Source organism: Carcharhinus amblyrhynchos, unplaced genomic scaffold, assembly GCF_965287045.1.
Source record: "Carcharhinus amblyrhynchos unplaced genomic scaffold, sCarAmb.v2.hapA chromosome_173, whole genome shotgun sequence".
NCBI classification, from domain to species: domain Eukaryota; kingdom Metazoa; phylum Chordata; class Chondrichthyes; order Carcharhiniformes; family Carcharhinidae; genus Carcharhinus; species Carcharhinus amblyrhynchos.
Genome location: NW_027649913.1, coordinates 82540 through 97912, shown reverse-complemented (window position 1 = coordinate 97912; position 15373 = coordinate 82540). Strand labels below are relative to the sequence as shown.

The 15373-nt window shown below is 45.1% G+C and overlaps 1 protein-coding gene across 1 annotated transcript; it reads left to right on the top strand.

Moving 5' to 3' along the window:
• Nucleotides 1-2569: 2569 nt before the first annotated feature.
• LOC145338787 (putative G-protein coupled receptor 139) lies at nt 2570-13401 on the top strand. The gene is made up of 2 exons (XM_080183180.1): nt 2570-2645; nt 12470-13401. Exons 1-2 carry the CDS (start codon nt 2570-2572, stop codon nt 13399-13401), a joined length of 1008 nt encoding a protein of 335 aa, XP_080039306.1.
• Nucleotides 13402-15373: the final 1972 nt, after the last annotated feature.

The following is a 15373-nucleotide window of genomic DNA, read 5'->3' as shown; positions in this document are numbered from 1 at the left end:
CGTGACCGGGGCAGGAGTATGTACATAAATATCTGTTTGTAACCTGTATTCAGGGAGAAGTCCAGAGAACAGCTGTTAGGATCGTGACTTCACCCACAAGCTTGTGAAAAATTAAACCACTGCACTTTGACTCACTACTAGTCCCAGAGGTGTATTTTACCTATTGTGTAGATTCAGAAAGAGTTTTTTGAATGGTGGGGAAGTCCAGAACTAGGGCTCATAATCTGAGGATCAAAAGCCTTTTGGGACTGAGGTGAAAAGCCATTTCTTCCCCCTGAAAGTGGTGAATGTGTGGAATTCACTACCACAGAAAGTCAGTCAAAGTCAAAACTTTGTGTGATTTCAAGAAGAAATTGGATATAGCTCTTGGGGTTAAATGGATCAAGGGATATGGGGGGAAAGTGGGGATCAGGAAATTGAACTTAGAATCTGACATGATGATAATGAATGATGGAGCAGCTCAAATATCCGAATGGTCTCCTCCTGCTCCCAGTTTCTATGTCTTTATATTAAGAAAAACATCAGTGAAAATATGTCTCAAAATGACAGAATCCCTTCCCTTGTCTTCAGGGAATTTTCGAATTAGAAACTCCGCTGTGATTGTTAAGAGATTTGGAGCATTAGCTTCTGACTTTGTTTGTTCACCGATTGGAAATAAGTCCAGGCACCAAGGGACCCTGTTTCCCCTTCCCATAAATTAGGGGTTCCTCCTAAAACGTAGAAGGCAGAATTTTTTCCAACACACACCAAACCGGCTGGATTGAACAGAGGAGAAAATATCTCCAAGTTTTCTGATGAGGCTCAACATCCTTTCGGCACTTAACAAGGTCAAAAAGATTTACTTCCCCATCCTGGCTGCGATTGGGGTCCCGGGTAAGTCACTGCCTATCTCCAGGGCAATCTAGTATCCTGGAATGATTGGATAGCGTTGTGAGCATTGACCAATGTGAACTGAACTTACATTCTTTCTGTCTTCTTATCTTTTTCTCTCTCCTTTCTTTTGTTCTCGCTCTCTCTCTCTCTTTCTTTCTCTCTCTCTTTCTTTCACTCCTTTTCTTCCTTTCTTCTTTGCTTCTTTATCTGTCGCTCTTTCTCTCTCTCTCTCTCTCTCTATCTCTGCTTCTTTCTCTCCCTTTCTGTTTCCTTCTTTCTTTTTTTTCTTTCTTCCAATCTTCCTTTCTGTTTATCTTTTTTCTGAATTCCTCTCCCTTTTTTTCCTGTTCTCTCTTTCTTAGTCTCTTTTTCTCTCTTTCTCTCTTTTTCCTCCCTGTCCTTCTTTCTTTCTTTCATTTTCTCTCTCTCTTTCTTCCTGTCTCTCTTACTTTCTTTCTCACGTTCTTTCTTTCTCTCTCTCTTTCTTTTTTTCTTGTTCTTTCTCTTTCTGTCAATGTTTTTTTTCTTTATGTCTTTCTTTCTTTCTTTCCATCTCTCTTTCTTCCTATCTTCCTTTCTATCTTTTTTCTACATGTCTCTCTTTCATTTTTTTCTCTCTCTTTTTCCTAATTCCCCTTTCTCTCATTCTCTCTTTCTCCATTTCCCTCTTTCTTTCTCCCTGTCTCTCTTTTGACCTTGCTTACACTCTTTCTTCCTCTCTGCCTTTCTTTTTTTCTCATTCTCTCTGTCTTTCTTTCTTTTATCTTTCTTTCTTCCTGTCTTTCTGCCTCTCTCTCTCTTTCTTTCTTTCTCTTTTTCTCCATTTCCCACTTTGTTTTCTCTCTTTTTCAGTTTATATCTCTCTTTCGTTCTTTCTTTCTTCCTTTCGTTTTATCTTTTTTCCTTTATCTATTCCTTCCTCTCTTTCTTTCTTTCTTTTCTTCTTTCTTTCTTTCTTTCTTTCTTTCCTTGTCTCTTTCTCTTGTTCTTTCTCTCTTTCACTCTATCTCACCCTCACATTTTCTCTTTTTCTCACTTTCTCTTTCTTTCTCTCTTTTCCTTTCCTTTCTCCCTCTCTTTCTTTATTCCTCTCTTTCTTCTTTATTTTCTCTTCTTTTCACAGTCCCTTTCCGTCTTTCACTCTCTCCCTCACACTTACTCTTTCTCTTTCTCTCTCTCTCTTTCTTTCTCTCTCTTTCTGTCTTTCATTCATTCATTTATTCTGTTATCTACACGCTCCGGCACATCGAGGCTCTTCAACAGTGAACTGACATCTCTCCAGGGTCTGCAGCGATGAAATATAATATTTTGTAATATTTACCATCTAACACTGTGTCTTGTATCTGGGTTGGGAAATAGTGCGATTCACAAAATGAGTGATATAAATTATAGAATTCCCACAGTGCAGACGGACGCCATTTGGCCAATTGAGCCTGCAGCGACTCTCCGACAGAGCACATTACACAGACTCTATCACCATAACCTCATGCATTTACCCTAATAATTCCCCGAGTATACTGATATTTGGTCATTAAGGGGCAATTTAGCGTGGCCAATCCATCTAACCTGTAAATCTTTCAACACATTAGTGTTACCCTCCCTCCCTTCTCTAACCAAAAAAAAAGGTGACTGTGAGAAGGTAAATTGAAGGTAAGAGTTTTATAAATGTCCTTATATAATTGAATTGGTGCTCGGAATGTCGGCCAGTGGGGTTAAGTGCTGCACTTGTGAGATGTGGGAGAACCAGAACACTTCCAGCACCTTGGACGACTGTATCTGCAGAAAGTGCACCCGATTATAGGCTAGTGGGTCATTGTTTTTGTAACTGGTCGGCGCAACATCGTGGGCCGAAGGGCCTGTTCTGCGCTGTAATGTTCTATGTTCTATGTTCTATGATTGGCAGCTCCTTCCAGACCTTGTGGATAGGTTGGAGCAGCAGCTGGATGCACTTAGGAGCATGAGGTTGGTGGAACGCGTCATGGTTTGGAGCTTTAGAGACACGGTCACACCCAAGGTGCAGGCAGATAGATGGGTGACTGCTAGAAGGTGATTGATGTCAGCTAGTGGTGAGCGGGAGGTTTAAAGAGCAGGCCACTCTAAACCGCGGGCAGCGGAGAGAGGGAGCAGAGTGAAGGCTGAAGGGCTTTGGCTCATAGTGGGCTTTGGCAAGAACAGGCAGAGGCGAGAGTAGGTTTTTGTTTTTGGAAAGTTTATTTTTTTTTAAGAAACAGGAAATGCCAGGCGAGATGTTGGAATGCTCCTCTTGCAGGATGTGGGAGATCAGGGAGACCGTCGGTATCCCTGACGACAACACCTGCAAAAGATGCATCCCACTGCAGCTGTGAGCAAAATGTGTTAGGGAACTGGAGAAGGAGCTTGGCGATCTCCGTCTAATTCGGGAGAATGAGAAGTTTATAGACAGTAGCTTGAGGGAGGTAGTTACCTATCAGAGCACAGGAAATTGGGTTACTGTAAGGAGAGGGAATGGAAATGTGAAAGGACAGGCAGAGCAGGGTTCCCCTGTGGCCATTCCCCTCCACAACAGGCATACGGAATGAGATACTGTAACAGGGCATGATTTACCTGGGACAAGCTACGACAGCCAGATCTCAGATACTGAGTCTGGTTCGGCAGCGCAAAAGGGTGGGAGGGAGAAGAGGAGAGCGGTAGTGATAGGGGACTCAATGGTCAGAGGCACGGATAGGAGGTTCTGTGGTCGGGACAGAGACTCCCGCGTGGTTTGTTGCCTCCCGAGTGCCAGGGTCAGGGATGTCTCTGATCGGGTGCACAGTGTTCTAAACTGGGAAGGTGATCAGCCAGATGTCTGGTACACATCGGTACCAATGACGTAGGTAGGAAGAGTGAGGAGGTCCTAAAGAGAGAGTATAGAGAGCTTGGAAGGAGGTTAAAAAGCAGGAGCCCGAGGGTAGTAATCTCAGGATTGCTGCCTGTACAACATTGCCAGTGAGGGTAAGAGGAGGATGCTTGGGTAGATGAACACGAGGCTGAGGAACTGGTGTAGGGGGCAGGGTTTCCGATTCTTGGATCATTGGCACCTCTTCTGGGGCAGGTGGGACCTGTACAAGAGAGACGAGTTACACCTAAACTACAAGGGGACCAGTATACTCGCAGGGAGGTTTGCTCGTGTTATTGGGGACCGTTGACACTAGATTTGTAGGGGGATGGGAACCGGAGTGCCAGAGCAGATAGTGGAACAGGGGTAAAAGAACGGGTTAATTCAACCAGAATCACCAATGGAAGGGTTGAGTGTGGTGGAAATAATCTTTTGAGGTGTGTCTGTTTCAATGCCAGGAGTATTGTGGGGAAGGCATGAGCTGAATGATTGACAGGTGGAAATATGACATTTTAGACATTAGAGACACTTGGCTACAGGAGGGGCAGGACTGGAAGCTCAATGTTCCAGGGTTCCAATGTTTCAGGGGTGATAGAGGCAGAGGGATAAAAGGTGGGAGGGTGGCATTGTTGGTCAGGGAAAATGTTACTGCGGTACTCAGGCAGGATAGAGACCCTCTGGGTGGAGCTGGGAAACAGGAAGGGTCTGACCACATTAATGGGGTTGTATTATAGAACACCCAATAGTCAGTGAGAATTGGAGGAGCAAATCAGCAGAGAGATAGCTGACAACTGCAAGGAGTTGTGATAGTCGGGGATTTTAATCTTCCACATAGAGATCGGGGTTCACATTCTGTATACCTGAAAGAGACTCTATGATGGTATCTTGTCTCCCTGGTGCCAGGGTCCAGGATGACTCTGAACAGGCAGAAAGCATTCTGAAGGGAATGGGAGCACAGGGGAAGGAATCTATACGTGGATCCAGAGGAAATTGGAGAGGTATTAAATGAGTACTTTGCGGCAGTATTCATAAAAGAGTAGGAAATGGTGGATGATGAGTCTGGGACAGGGTGTGTAGGTAGTTTGAGTCATGGTCAGATCTAAAAGGAGGCGGTATTGAGGTTCTTGAGAAACATTAAGGTAGACAAGATCCCAGGGACTGATGGGATATACCCCAGAATACTGAGAGAGGCAAGGAAGGAAATTCCTGGGGCCTTGCTAGAAATCTTTATATCTTCACTGGCTACAGGAGAGGTCCCAGAGGAATGGAGAATAGCCAATGTTGTTCCTTTGTTTAAGAAGGGTAGCAAGAATAATCCAGGCAATTACAGGCTGGTGAGACTGACGTCAGTGGTTGGGAAATTATTGGCCAGAATTCTTCGAGACATGATTTCTTCCCAGTTGGAAACACGTGGCCGTATTAACGAGAGACAACATGGTTTTGTGAATGGGAAGGAGGTCATGTCTCAGTAACTTGAACAAGATTTTTGAGGAAGTGATAAATAGAATTGATGAGGGTAGGGTAGTGGATGTTGCCTACATGGATTTCAGTAAGGCCTTTGACAAGGTCCCTCATGGCAGACTGGTGTAGAAGGTGAAGTCACATGGGAGCTGGCAAAGTGGATACAGAAATGGCTCTGCCATAGAAGACAGAGGTAGCAGGGGAAGGGTATGATTGTGAATGGAAGACTGTAACCATCGACATTCCTCAGGGATCACTGCTGGGACCATTGCTGTTTGGAATATGTATAAAAGATTGGAGGAAAATATGACTGGTTTGACCAGCAAGTTTGCAGACCACACAATGTTTGATGGATTCACGGATAGCGATGAACATAGAACATAGAACATAGAACATTACAGCGCAGAACAGGCCCTTCGGCCCACGATGTTGCGCCGACCAGTTACAAAAACAATGACCCACTAGCCTATACCAATCCCTTTTCGTCCATAAACCTATCCAGAGATCTCTTAAACGCCCCCAAACTAGACGCATTTACAACTGCAGCAGGCAGGGCATTCCAATCCCTCACCACCCGCTGGGTAAAGAACCTACCCCTGACATCCGTCCTGTAGCTACCCCCCCTTAATTTAAAGCCATGCCCCCTCGTGCTAGCTTTCTCCATCCGAGGAAAAAGGCTATCACTATCCACCCTATCTAAACCTCTAATCATCTTATATGTTTCAATAAGATCCCCTCTTAGAGTACTTGGAGTACTGTGTGCAGTTCTGGTCCCCGCATTACAAGAAGGATGTGGAGGCGTTGGAGAGGGTGCAGAGGAGGTTTACTAGGATGTTGCCTGGTATGGTGGGGAGGTCCTATGAGGAGAGGCTGAGGGATTTAGGGTTGTTTTCGTTGGAAAGAAGGCGGCTAAGAGGGGATCTTATTGAAACATATAAGATGATTAGAGGTTTAGATAGGGTGGATAGTGATAGCCTTTTTCCTCGGATGGAGAAAGCTAGCACGAGGGGGCATGGCTTTAAATTAAGGGGGGGTAGTTATAGGACGGATGTCAGGGGTAGGTTCTTTACCCAGAGGGTGGTGAGGGATTGGAATGCCCTGCCTGCTGCGGTTGTAAATGCGTCTAGTTTGGGGGCGTTTAAGAGATCTCTGGATAGGTTTATGGACGAAAAGGGATTGGTATAGGCTAGTGGGTCATTGTTTTTGTAACTGGTCGGCGCAACATCGTGGGCCAAAGGGCCTGTTCTGCGCGGTAATGTTCTATGTTCTATGTTCTATAATTGCTGTATCAAATTTCTTCTTGAAAAAAAAGTCTCAACTACTTTCCGTGGTAGTGAATCCCAGACACTCACCCCCTCTGGGTGAAGGGATTTCTGTTCACAGAACGCTACAGAGCAGAAACAGGCCCTTCGGCCCATCGAGTCTGCACTAACCACAATCCCACCCAGGCCCTATCCCCATATCCCGACACATTTACCCACTAATCCCTCTAACCTACACATCCCTGGACACTAAGGGGCAATTTTAGCCTGGCCAATCAACCTACCCCGCACATCTCTGGACTGTGGGAAGAAACCGGAGCACCCAGAGGAAACCCATGCAGACACGAGGAGAATGTGCAAACTCCACTCTGTTGAGGTAGTATGGGCAGAAATTAGAAATAGGAGAGGAGAGGTCACCCTGTTGGGAGTCTTTTATAGACCTCCAAAAAGTTCTAGAGAGGTTGAGGAAAGGATTGCAGAGACGATCCTGGTTAGGAGTGAAAGTAATAGGGTAATTGTTATGGGGGATTTTAACTTTACTAACATTGATTGGAATTGCTATAGCTCTAGCTCGTTAGAGGGGTCAGTTTTTGTTCAAAGTGTGCAGGAAGGTTTTTTGACTCAATATGTAGATAGGCCAACTAGAGGTGAGGCTATATTGGATTTGGTGCTGGGAAATGAGCCAGACCAGGTGCTAGACTTGGAAGTTGGTGTGCTTTTTGGTGATAGTGACCACAATTCGGTTACGTTCACCTTAGTGATGGAAAGGTATAGGCATGAACCTCGGGTCAGTAGTTTTAGCTGGGGGAAGGGTAATTATGAGGCCATTAGGAGAGAATTAGGAAGCATTGGTTGGACTAGGAGATTACAGGGACTAGGAACGTCTGAAATGTGGAGTTTTTTCAAGGAGCAGCTACTGTGGGTCTGTGATAGGTATGTCCCTGTCAGGCAAGGAGGAATTGGTAGGGCTAGGGAACCGTGGTGCACCAAAAAAGTTGATTTCTTGGTTAGGAAGAAGAAGGAGGCTTATGTTCGGATGAGGCTTGAGGGCTCGGGTAGTGCAGTAGAAAGCTTTAGATTGGCTAGGAGGGAGTTGAAGAGGGAGTTAAGAAGGGCTAGAAGAGGGCATGAGATGACTTTGGCTGATAGGATTGAGAATCCTAAGGCGTTCTATAGGTATGTCAAGAACAGAAGGTTGGTTAGGGCAAGATTAGGGCCAGTTACAGACAGTAGGGGGAAGTTGTGTGTGGAACCGGAAGAGATTGGAGAGGCATTGAACCATTATTTCTCTTCGGTGTTCACGCAGGACGATATGAATGTAGCTGAGGAGGTCACTGGGGTGATGGGGTGTAAAATAGAAAGTATTGTAGTTGATACAGAGGATGTGTTGGATATTCTAGATGGGTTGAAAATAGATAAGTCCCCTGGTCCAGACGGGATTTACCCTAGGATTCTATGGGAGGCAAGAGAGGTGATTGCAGAGCCACTGGCTCTGATCTTCAGGTCGTCGTTGGTCTCTGGTATAGTACCGGAAGATTGGAGGACAGCGAATGTTGTCCCATTGTTTAAGAAGGGGAGCAGAGACTTCCCTGGGAATTACAGACCAGTGAGTCTTACTTCTGTAGTGGGCAAGGTTTTAGAAAGAATTATTAGGGATAGGATTTATAGTTATTTGGAGTGTAATGAATTGATTAGAGATAGTCAGCATGGTTTTGTAGCGGGAAGGTCGTGCCTTACTAACCTTATTGAGTTCTTTGAGAAGGTGACCAAAGAGGTTGATAGGGGTAAGGCAGTTGACGTGGTATATATGGATTTTAGTAAGGCGTTTGATAAGGTTCACCATGCTATGCTTCTGCAGAAAATGCAGATGTATGGGATTGGTGGTAATTTAGGTACTTGGATCAGGAATTGGTTAGCAGATAGGAGACAGAGGGTGGTGGTTGATGGTAATTATTCATCATGGAGTTCGGTTATGAGTGGTGTGCCTCAGGGATCTGTTTTGGGGCCACTGCTGTTTGTAATCTTTATTAATGATCTGGATGAGGGTATAGTTGGGTGGATTAGTAAGTTTGCTGATGACACCAAAGTCGGAGGTGTGGTAGATTGTGAGGAAGGGTGTCGAAGTTTGCAGGGTGACTTGGACAGGTTGCAGAGCTGGGCCGCGAGGTGGCGGATGGAGTTTAATGCGGAGAAGTGTGAGGTAATCCATTTCGGTAGGAATAACAGATGTGTCGAGTATAGGGCTAACGGGAGGACTTTGAATAGAGTGGAGGAGCAGAGGGATCTAGGTGTATGTGTACATAGATCCCTGAAAGTTGGGAATCAAGTAGATAAGGTTGTTAAGAAGGCGTACGGTGTCTTGGCGTTTATTGGTAGGGGGATTGAATTTAGGAGTTGCGGCGTCATGTTGCAACTGTACACAACTCTGGTGCGGCCGCACTTGGAGTACTGTGTGCAGTTCTGGTCCCCACATTACAGGAAGGACGTGGAGGCTTTGGAGAGGGTGCAGAGGAGGTTTACCAGGATGTTGCCTGGTATGCAGGGGAGGTCCTATGAGGAGAGACTGAGGGATTTGGGGTTGTTTTCACTGGAAAGAAGGCGGCTAAGAGGGGATCTTATAGAAACATATAAGATGATTAGAGGTTTAGATAGGGTGGATGGTGATAGCCTGTTTCCTCGGATGGAGAAGTCTAGCACGAGGGGGCATGGCTTTAAATTAAGGGGGGATAGCTATAGGACGGATGTCAGGGGCAGGTTCTTTACCCAGAGGGTGGTGAGGGACTGGAATGCCCTGCCTGCTGCAGTTGTAAATGCGCCTAGTTTGGGGGCGTTTAAGAGATTGGTGGATAGGTTTATGGACGAAAAGGGATTGGTTTAGATTAGTGGGTCAATGTTTTTTTTTAAAAATAAGACTGGTCGGCGCAACATTGTGGGCCGAAGGGCCTGTTCCGCGCTGTAATGTTCTATGTTCTATGTTCCACACAGACAGTGACCCGAGCCGGGAATTTCACATCAATTTGAAAATTTTTACCCCTTATCCTCAAACTCTGACGCCTAATTTTGGGTTCCTCACCATCAGGAACATTCTTTCTGAATCTACCCTGCCTCTGATTTGAAAATAATTGGATTTATTATTGTCTCATGTATTAGTATACAGTGAAAAGTATATCGACAAGTCATACTGTTCTTAGAGAAGGAAAGGAGAGAGTGCAGAATGTAATATTCCAGTCATAGATCGGGTGCCGAGAAAGATCAACTCCGTGTGAGGTCCGTCTTTTCAATAGTTTGATTGCAGCAGGGAAGAAGCTGTTTTTGAGTCGATTTGTACGTGTCTTCAGAACCTTGTTTCTTTCTCCCGACAGAAGGAGGTGGGTATGTCCGGGGTGCCTGGGGTCCTTCATTCTGCTGGGCTGTTTCTCCACTGCAGTGGGAAGTGTAGACAGAGTGAATGGATGGGAGGCTGGCTCCCACCATGGACTGGGTTTCATTCACCACCATTGGTATTTTCCTGCAGTGTTGGGAAGACTAGGAGCCCAGACCGAGCTGTGATACATCCAGAAAGAATGCTTTCCATGGCGCATCGGTAAAAGTTGGTGAGAGTTATGGTGGGCTTGCCAAATTTCCTTAGTCTTCTGAGAAAGTAGAGGCGTTGGTGGGGCTTTCTTATCTATAGCATCACCATGGGGGTAAAGGTTGTTTGTGTCCTTTACAGCTAAATCTTAAAGCTCTCAACCATTTCCACTTCATCCCCATCGATATAGACAGAGGAATTGTGGAAGAGATTATTGTTGTCACACCAGTTCACTCGATTCTCGATCTCATTCCTGTGCTCCTTCTCATCATTGTTTGAGATCCGAATCACTGTGATGGTTTCTTCAGCAAACCAGAAAATCGGGTTGGGGGAGAGTTTGGGCACACAGTCAGAACTAAGGAGTACATTGGAGATTGAAAACACAGCCTTGTAGGGCACCAGTGTTGAGGATGATGGTAAAGGAAGTGTTGTTGTCTATCCTTACTGATTGCAGTCTGTTAAGGAGTTCAGAATCCAGTTGCAGGGGGATCCTAATTCTGTTGAATTTTATAAGTGTCTATGAGATCCCCTTCTCCCTCATTTAACCTCCAATGAATATAACCCTATCCCAGTTAATGTCTCCTTGTATGACAGTTCTTCCATCCCAGGAATCAGCCAGGTAAATCTTTGTTGTACTCCCTCTATAGCCTTCCTCAGATAAGGACATCTAAATTGTATACAATATTCCAGATGTGGCCTCACCCAGGCCCTGTCCAATTGCACTCAAACACTGCATGGGAGCACAGTGGTGGAGGCGCAGTAGGACAGTGGGTTAGCACTGCTGCTTCACAGCTCCAGGGTCCTGGGTTTGATTCCCGGCTCGGGTCACTGTCTGTGTGGAGTTTGCACGTTCTCCTCGTGTCTGCATGGGTTTCCTCCGGGTGCTCCGGTTTCCTCCCACAGTTCAAAGATGTGTGGGTTAGGCTGATTGGCCATGCTGAGAAATTACCCCTTAGTGTCCAGGGATGCTTAGGTTAGAGGAATATGTTAAGAGGGTTTAATATGTAGGGATATGGGGGCAGGGCCTGGCTGGGATTGTGTTCGGTGCAGACTCGATGGGCCAAAGGGCCTCTTTCTGCACTGTAGGGTTCTATGATTCTATCGCTCTTCCAATTCTCAAATCTTCACAATATAGAGGCCAATTTATCATTTGCCTTCTCTCCTGCCTGCTGGAACTGCAACGCTTGTTTTCACCAGCTGGAGCATGGGGACCCCTGGGTCTGGTTAGACATTTCCCTCTTCTAATTCACAGCCAGTCACATAATAATCTGCCTTCCCATTTTTGCTACCAAAGTGGATAAATTCACATTTGTCAAATTATTCTTGTAAAATAGCCCTTGATTTCACACATTAACCTCGAATTCCTTCTATTCAATGCCTCTCGTGAAATGAAATTTCATTCAGGTTACGCTGCAACTGCACAGAAACTTAGTTCGGCCTCATTTGGAATATTGTGCACAATTCTGGTCACCACAATACTAGAAGGATGTGGATGCATTCGGAGAGGGTACAGGAAATCTTTGCCTGGATGTTGCCTGGTCTGGAGGGTGTTAGCTATGAGCAGAGTTTCAACAGGCTCAGTTCATTCTCACGGGAATGAAGGAGTTTGAGGGCTGAGCTGTTATATTAGGGGTGGCCCGGCGGCACAGTGGTTAGCACTGCTGCTTCACAGCTCCAGGGTTCGGTTCCTGGCTCAGGTCACTGTCTGTGTGGAGTTTGCACATTCTCCTCGTGTCTGCGTGGGTTTCCTCCGAGTACTCCAGTTTCCTCCCACAGTTCAAAGATGTGTGGGTTAGGCTGATTGGCCGTGCTGAGAAATTGCCCCTTAGTGTCCAGGGATGTGTAGGTGGGATGAATGGTTATGATATGTAGGGATATGGGGGTAGGGCCTGGGTAGGATTATGTTCGGTGCAGACTCGGAGGGTCTCTTTCTGCACTGTAGGGTTCTATGATTCTATAAGATTAGGAATGGTGTGAACAGACTGGTGAGTCAGATGCTTTTTTGGAAGGTTCAAAATTCAAGTACCAGGAAATGTAGTTTTAAGGTTCATGGGGAAATGTTTCGAGGAGATGTGTGAGGCAGGTTTATTAAAACAGATGCTGGTGAAGGTCTGGAATGCGCTGCCCAGGGAGGTGGTGTGAGCAGGCACAATACAGACATCTTAGGGGCAACTAAACAAATACATGAATCGGATGGGAATGGAAGGATACAGACTCTGTAATCGCATAGGGTTTAGGCTGATATCCTGATCAGCACAGACTTTGAGGGCCTTTCCTAGGTTCTACTGCTCATTGTTCTTTGTTCTTCCATTGGGAGAAAGATATAAAATTCTGAGATCGTGTACCAACGGACTCAAAAAAACCTTCGTCTATGCATTCTGCATTTGAACGAGCAACTTTGATGACAGTCTGAAAAATAATTGCACTATTTCTTCATCTTCTTTGCAGTGAACATTGTAACGATTGTGATCCTTTCCCGTGGAAAATGTGGTCTCTCTAAATCTGTCACTTGTTACCTGGTGGCCATGTCAGTGGGGGATCTGCTGGTCATTATCCTCGACCTGATATTGAGACAGATTCCCATTGTTTATTGGCAATATTTTTCCTTTCTGCTATTCCTCCCCGTGTGTAACATCCACGCCGTCCTGCTTTATGCAGCCACTGACTGTTCTGTCTGGTTCACCGTCACTTTCACCTTTGATCGATTTGTGGCCATTTGCTGCCCCAAGCTGAAAAGTAAATATTGCAGTGAGAAATCGGCAGCTGTGGTTCTGGGGACAGTGACGGCGCTGAGCTGTTTAAAGAACATTTTCTGGTATTTTATGTTGACTGGAAAGTATTATGGCATGAACTTTCCCTGGTTTTGTTATTCCACATGGGAAGTTATGGGATCTCCTGTCTGGGGAACAATCGAGTTCATCCACCACATCCTAAACCCGGGTGTCCCATTCATCCTGATTCTGCTACTCAATGCATTCACCATCAGACACATTTTAATGAGCAGCAGAGCCCGCAGGAGACTCCGGGCTCACAGCAGTGCAGAGAATCACAGAGACCCAGAAATGGAGAGTCGAAGGAAATCCATCATTTTACTATTTGTTATCTCAGCCAATTTCATTCTGTTATGGTCAACATTTATGGTTTATTCTATTTGGAGGCGGATGTATGATATGGGGTTTCAGTCAGTTTGGTTAGATTCTTATGTTCAAGAATTGGGCTTTGTGCTCCAGCTCCTGAGTTGTTGCACAAACACTGCTATTTACGCCGTGACCCAGACCACATTCAGAGAGCAGTTGAAGAATGTGATCAAATACCCAATCATTCAATTCTGCAAATTATTCAATGATGGGAATGTCCAAATCTTATTTAAAAACTTATAATCTATCACACCAATTGGACAGGAAATCAACCCTTTGTCATCACCTGCCTCCCATTTGCCACACAGGGGAAGTAAGACAGGAAGATGGAAAGAGAGATAAACAAAGAGTGACAGGGAGAAAGAAAATGATAGACAAAAGAAAGACAGAAAAAAAGAAAGACAGAAATAAGGGGAGAAAGGAGGACAAAAAAAAACGAAAAAGAGAAAAATAGATAGAAAAAAAATGACAGAGAGTCAGAGAGCTTGGGACAAAACGAGGGAACTACAACAATGGAGACAGAGTGGGAGATGGTGAGGTAGGAAGTAAGACAGTTGGCAAAATAGACATAGAGAGGGAGAAAAAGGAACAAAGTGAGATGGGGGAATGAAAATAACACGAAGAGAGAGAGAGACAGAGAGACAGAGAGACAGAGATAGAAGTGGGGTGGGGGGGTAAGAGAGAGAGAGAGAGAGAGCGAATGAAAGAAATATAATCAGAGAGGGAAAGACCCACAGTGAGAGCATGGGAGCAGAGGGGGAGAGAGAAGCAAAATCTGAGAGAGAGAGAGAGAGCGAGAGAAGAGAGACAGTGATAGATTCACAGAGGATTCAGGAACTGCAGAGACGGAATAGATGAAACATATTCCATCAGAACCTCACAAAAGCTGGTGTGTGTCTGAATATTCAGTTCTATTATTCAATTCTATTCCATTCTACTCCATTATTCAGACTATTGTTAACAGGAGCTACTGTCGGGTGCAGATGTTTAATCTCGGAGAGTAGGTGCTCATTTACTCCTCCACAAATTAAAAAAAAGATAATCAAGCTAAACAGTGGAGAGGTAGTGGGACAGATTGGTGATGATGTTCCAGATCACTGGGGGTTGGTGGTTTAAATCATTCAGCAGGTCATATTCCAGCGTAAGGTCAGTTTATGCAGTGATTTGTAAAGAACATTGTTACGGTGGCAATGACCCCACATTTCCCCAGGAAATAGCAAGTGTTAAATGGCCAAAATCTGCAGAAAGCTGCAACACAAAAAGATTTGGGAGGGACTTGTGCAGGAAACACAGAAATCTTGCACCCAGGCACTGCAGATAATCAGGAGAGCTAAATGGAATATTGCTCCTTATTTCAAGGGGGGCTAGAGTATAAGAGTCAGAAAATCTCGTTGCAACTGTCCAGGGTACAGGTGAGACCACAGCTGGTGTTCTCAGAGCATTTTTGGAACACTTATATAAGGGAAGATATTATATTGTTGGGGGGCAGTTCAGAGAAGAATGATCCCCAGTATGGAGGGGTTGTCTTATAAAGACAGGTTAAACAGGCTGACACTGAACTCATTTGTGGCGCAGTGGTTAGCCCCACGGCCTTTCAGCACCAAAGACCCGGGTTCGATTCTGGCTTTGGTTGACTGTCATGTGGAATTTTAATATTCTCCTCGTGTCTGCATGGGTTTCCTCCAGGTGCTCTGATTTATGCCTACAATGCAAAGGTGTGCATGTTCGGTAGATTGACCATTCTAAACTGTTCCATTGTGTCCACAGATGTGCAGTTTAGAATCACAGAATTATAGCCATATTGTCATCGAGTGCAGAAGAGGCCTTTCCACCCTCTGAGTCTGCACTGGCACACGAGAAACACATGAACTGCCACCAAATCTCATTTCCCAGCACGTGGTCAATAGTCCTGAATGTTATAATGTACCAAATGCTCATCAAATAACATGTTTAAATGATCTGAAGTAACCCGCCTCCACCATTCTCCAGGACAGCACATTCCAGACAGTCTAGGTAAAAAGGTTTATCCTCACATGCCCCCTAACCCTCCTCCCCCTCACCTTCAACCTGTGTCCCTTTGTGACTGACCCTTCAACTAAGTTGCTCCTTATCCACACTGCCCATGTTCCTTATAATCTTGTACACCTCAATCAGGTCACCCCCTCGGTCTTCTTTGTTCCAAAAAAACACAACCAATGCCTATTCAACCTTTCTC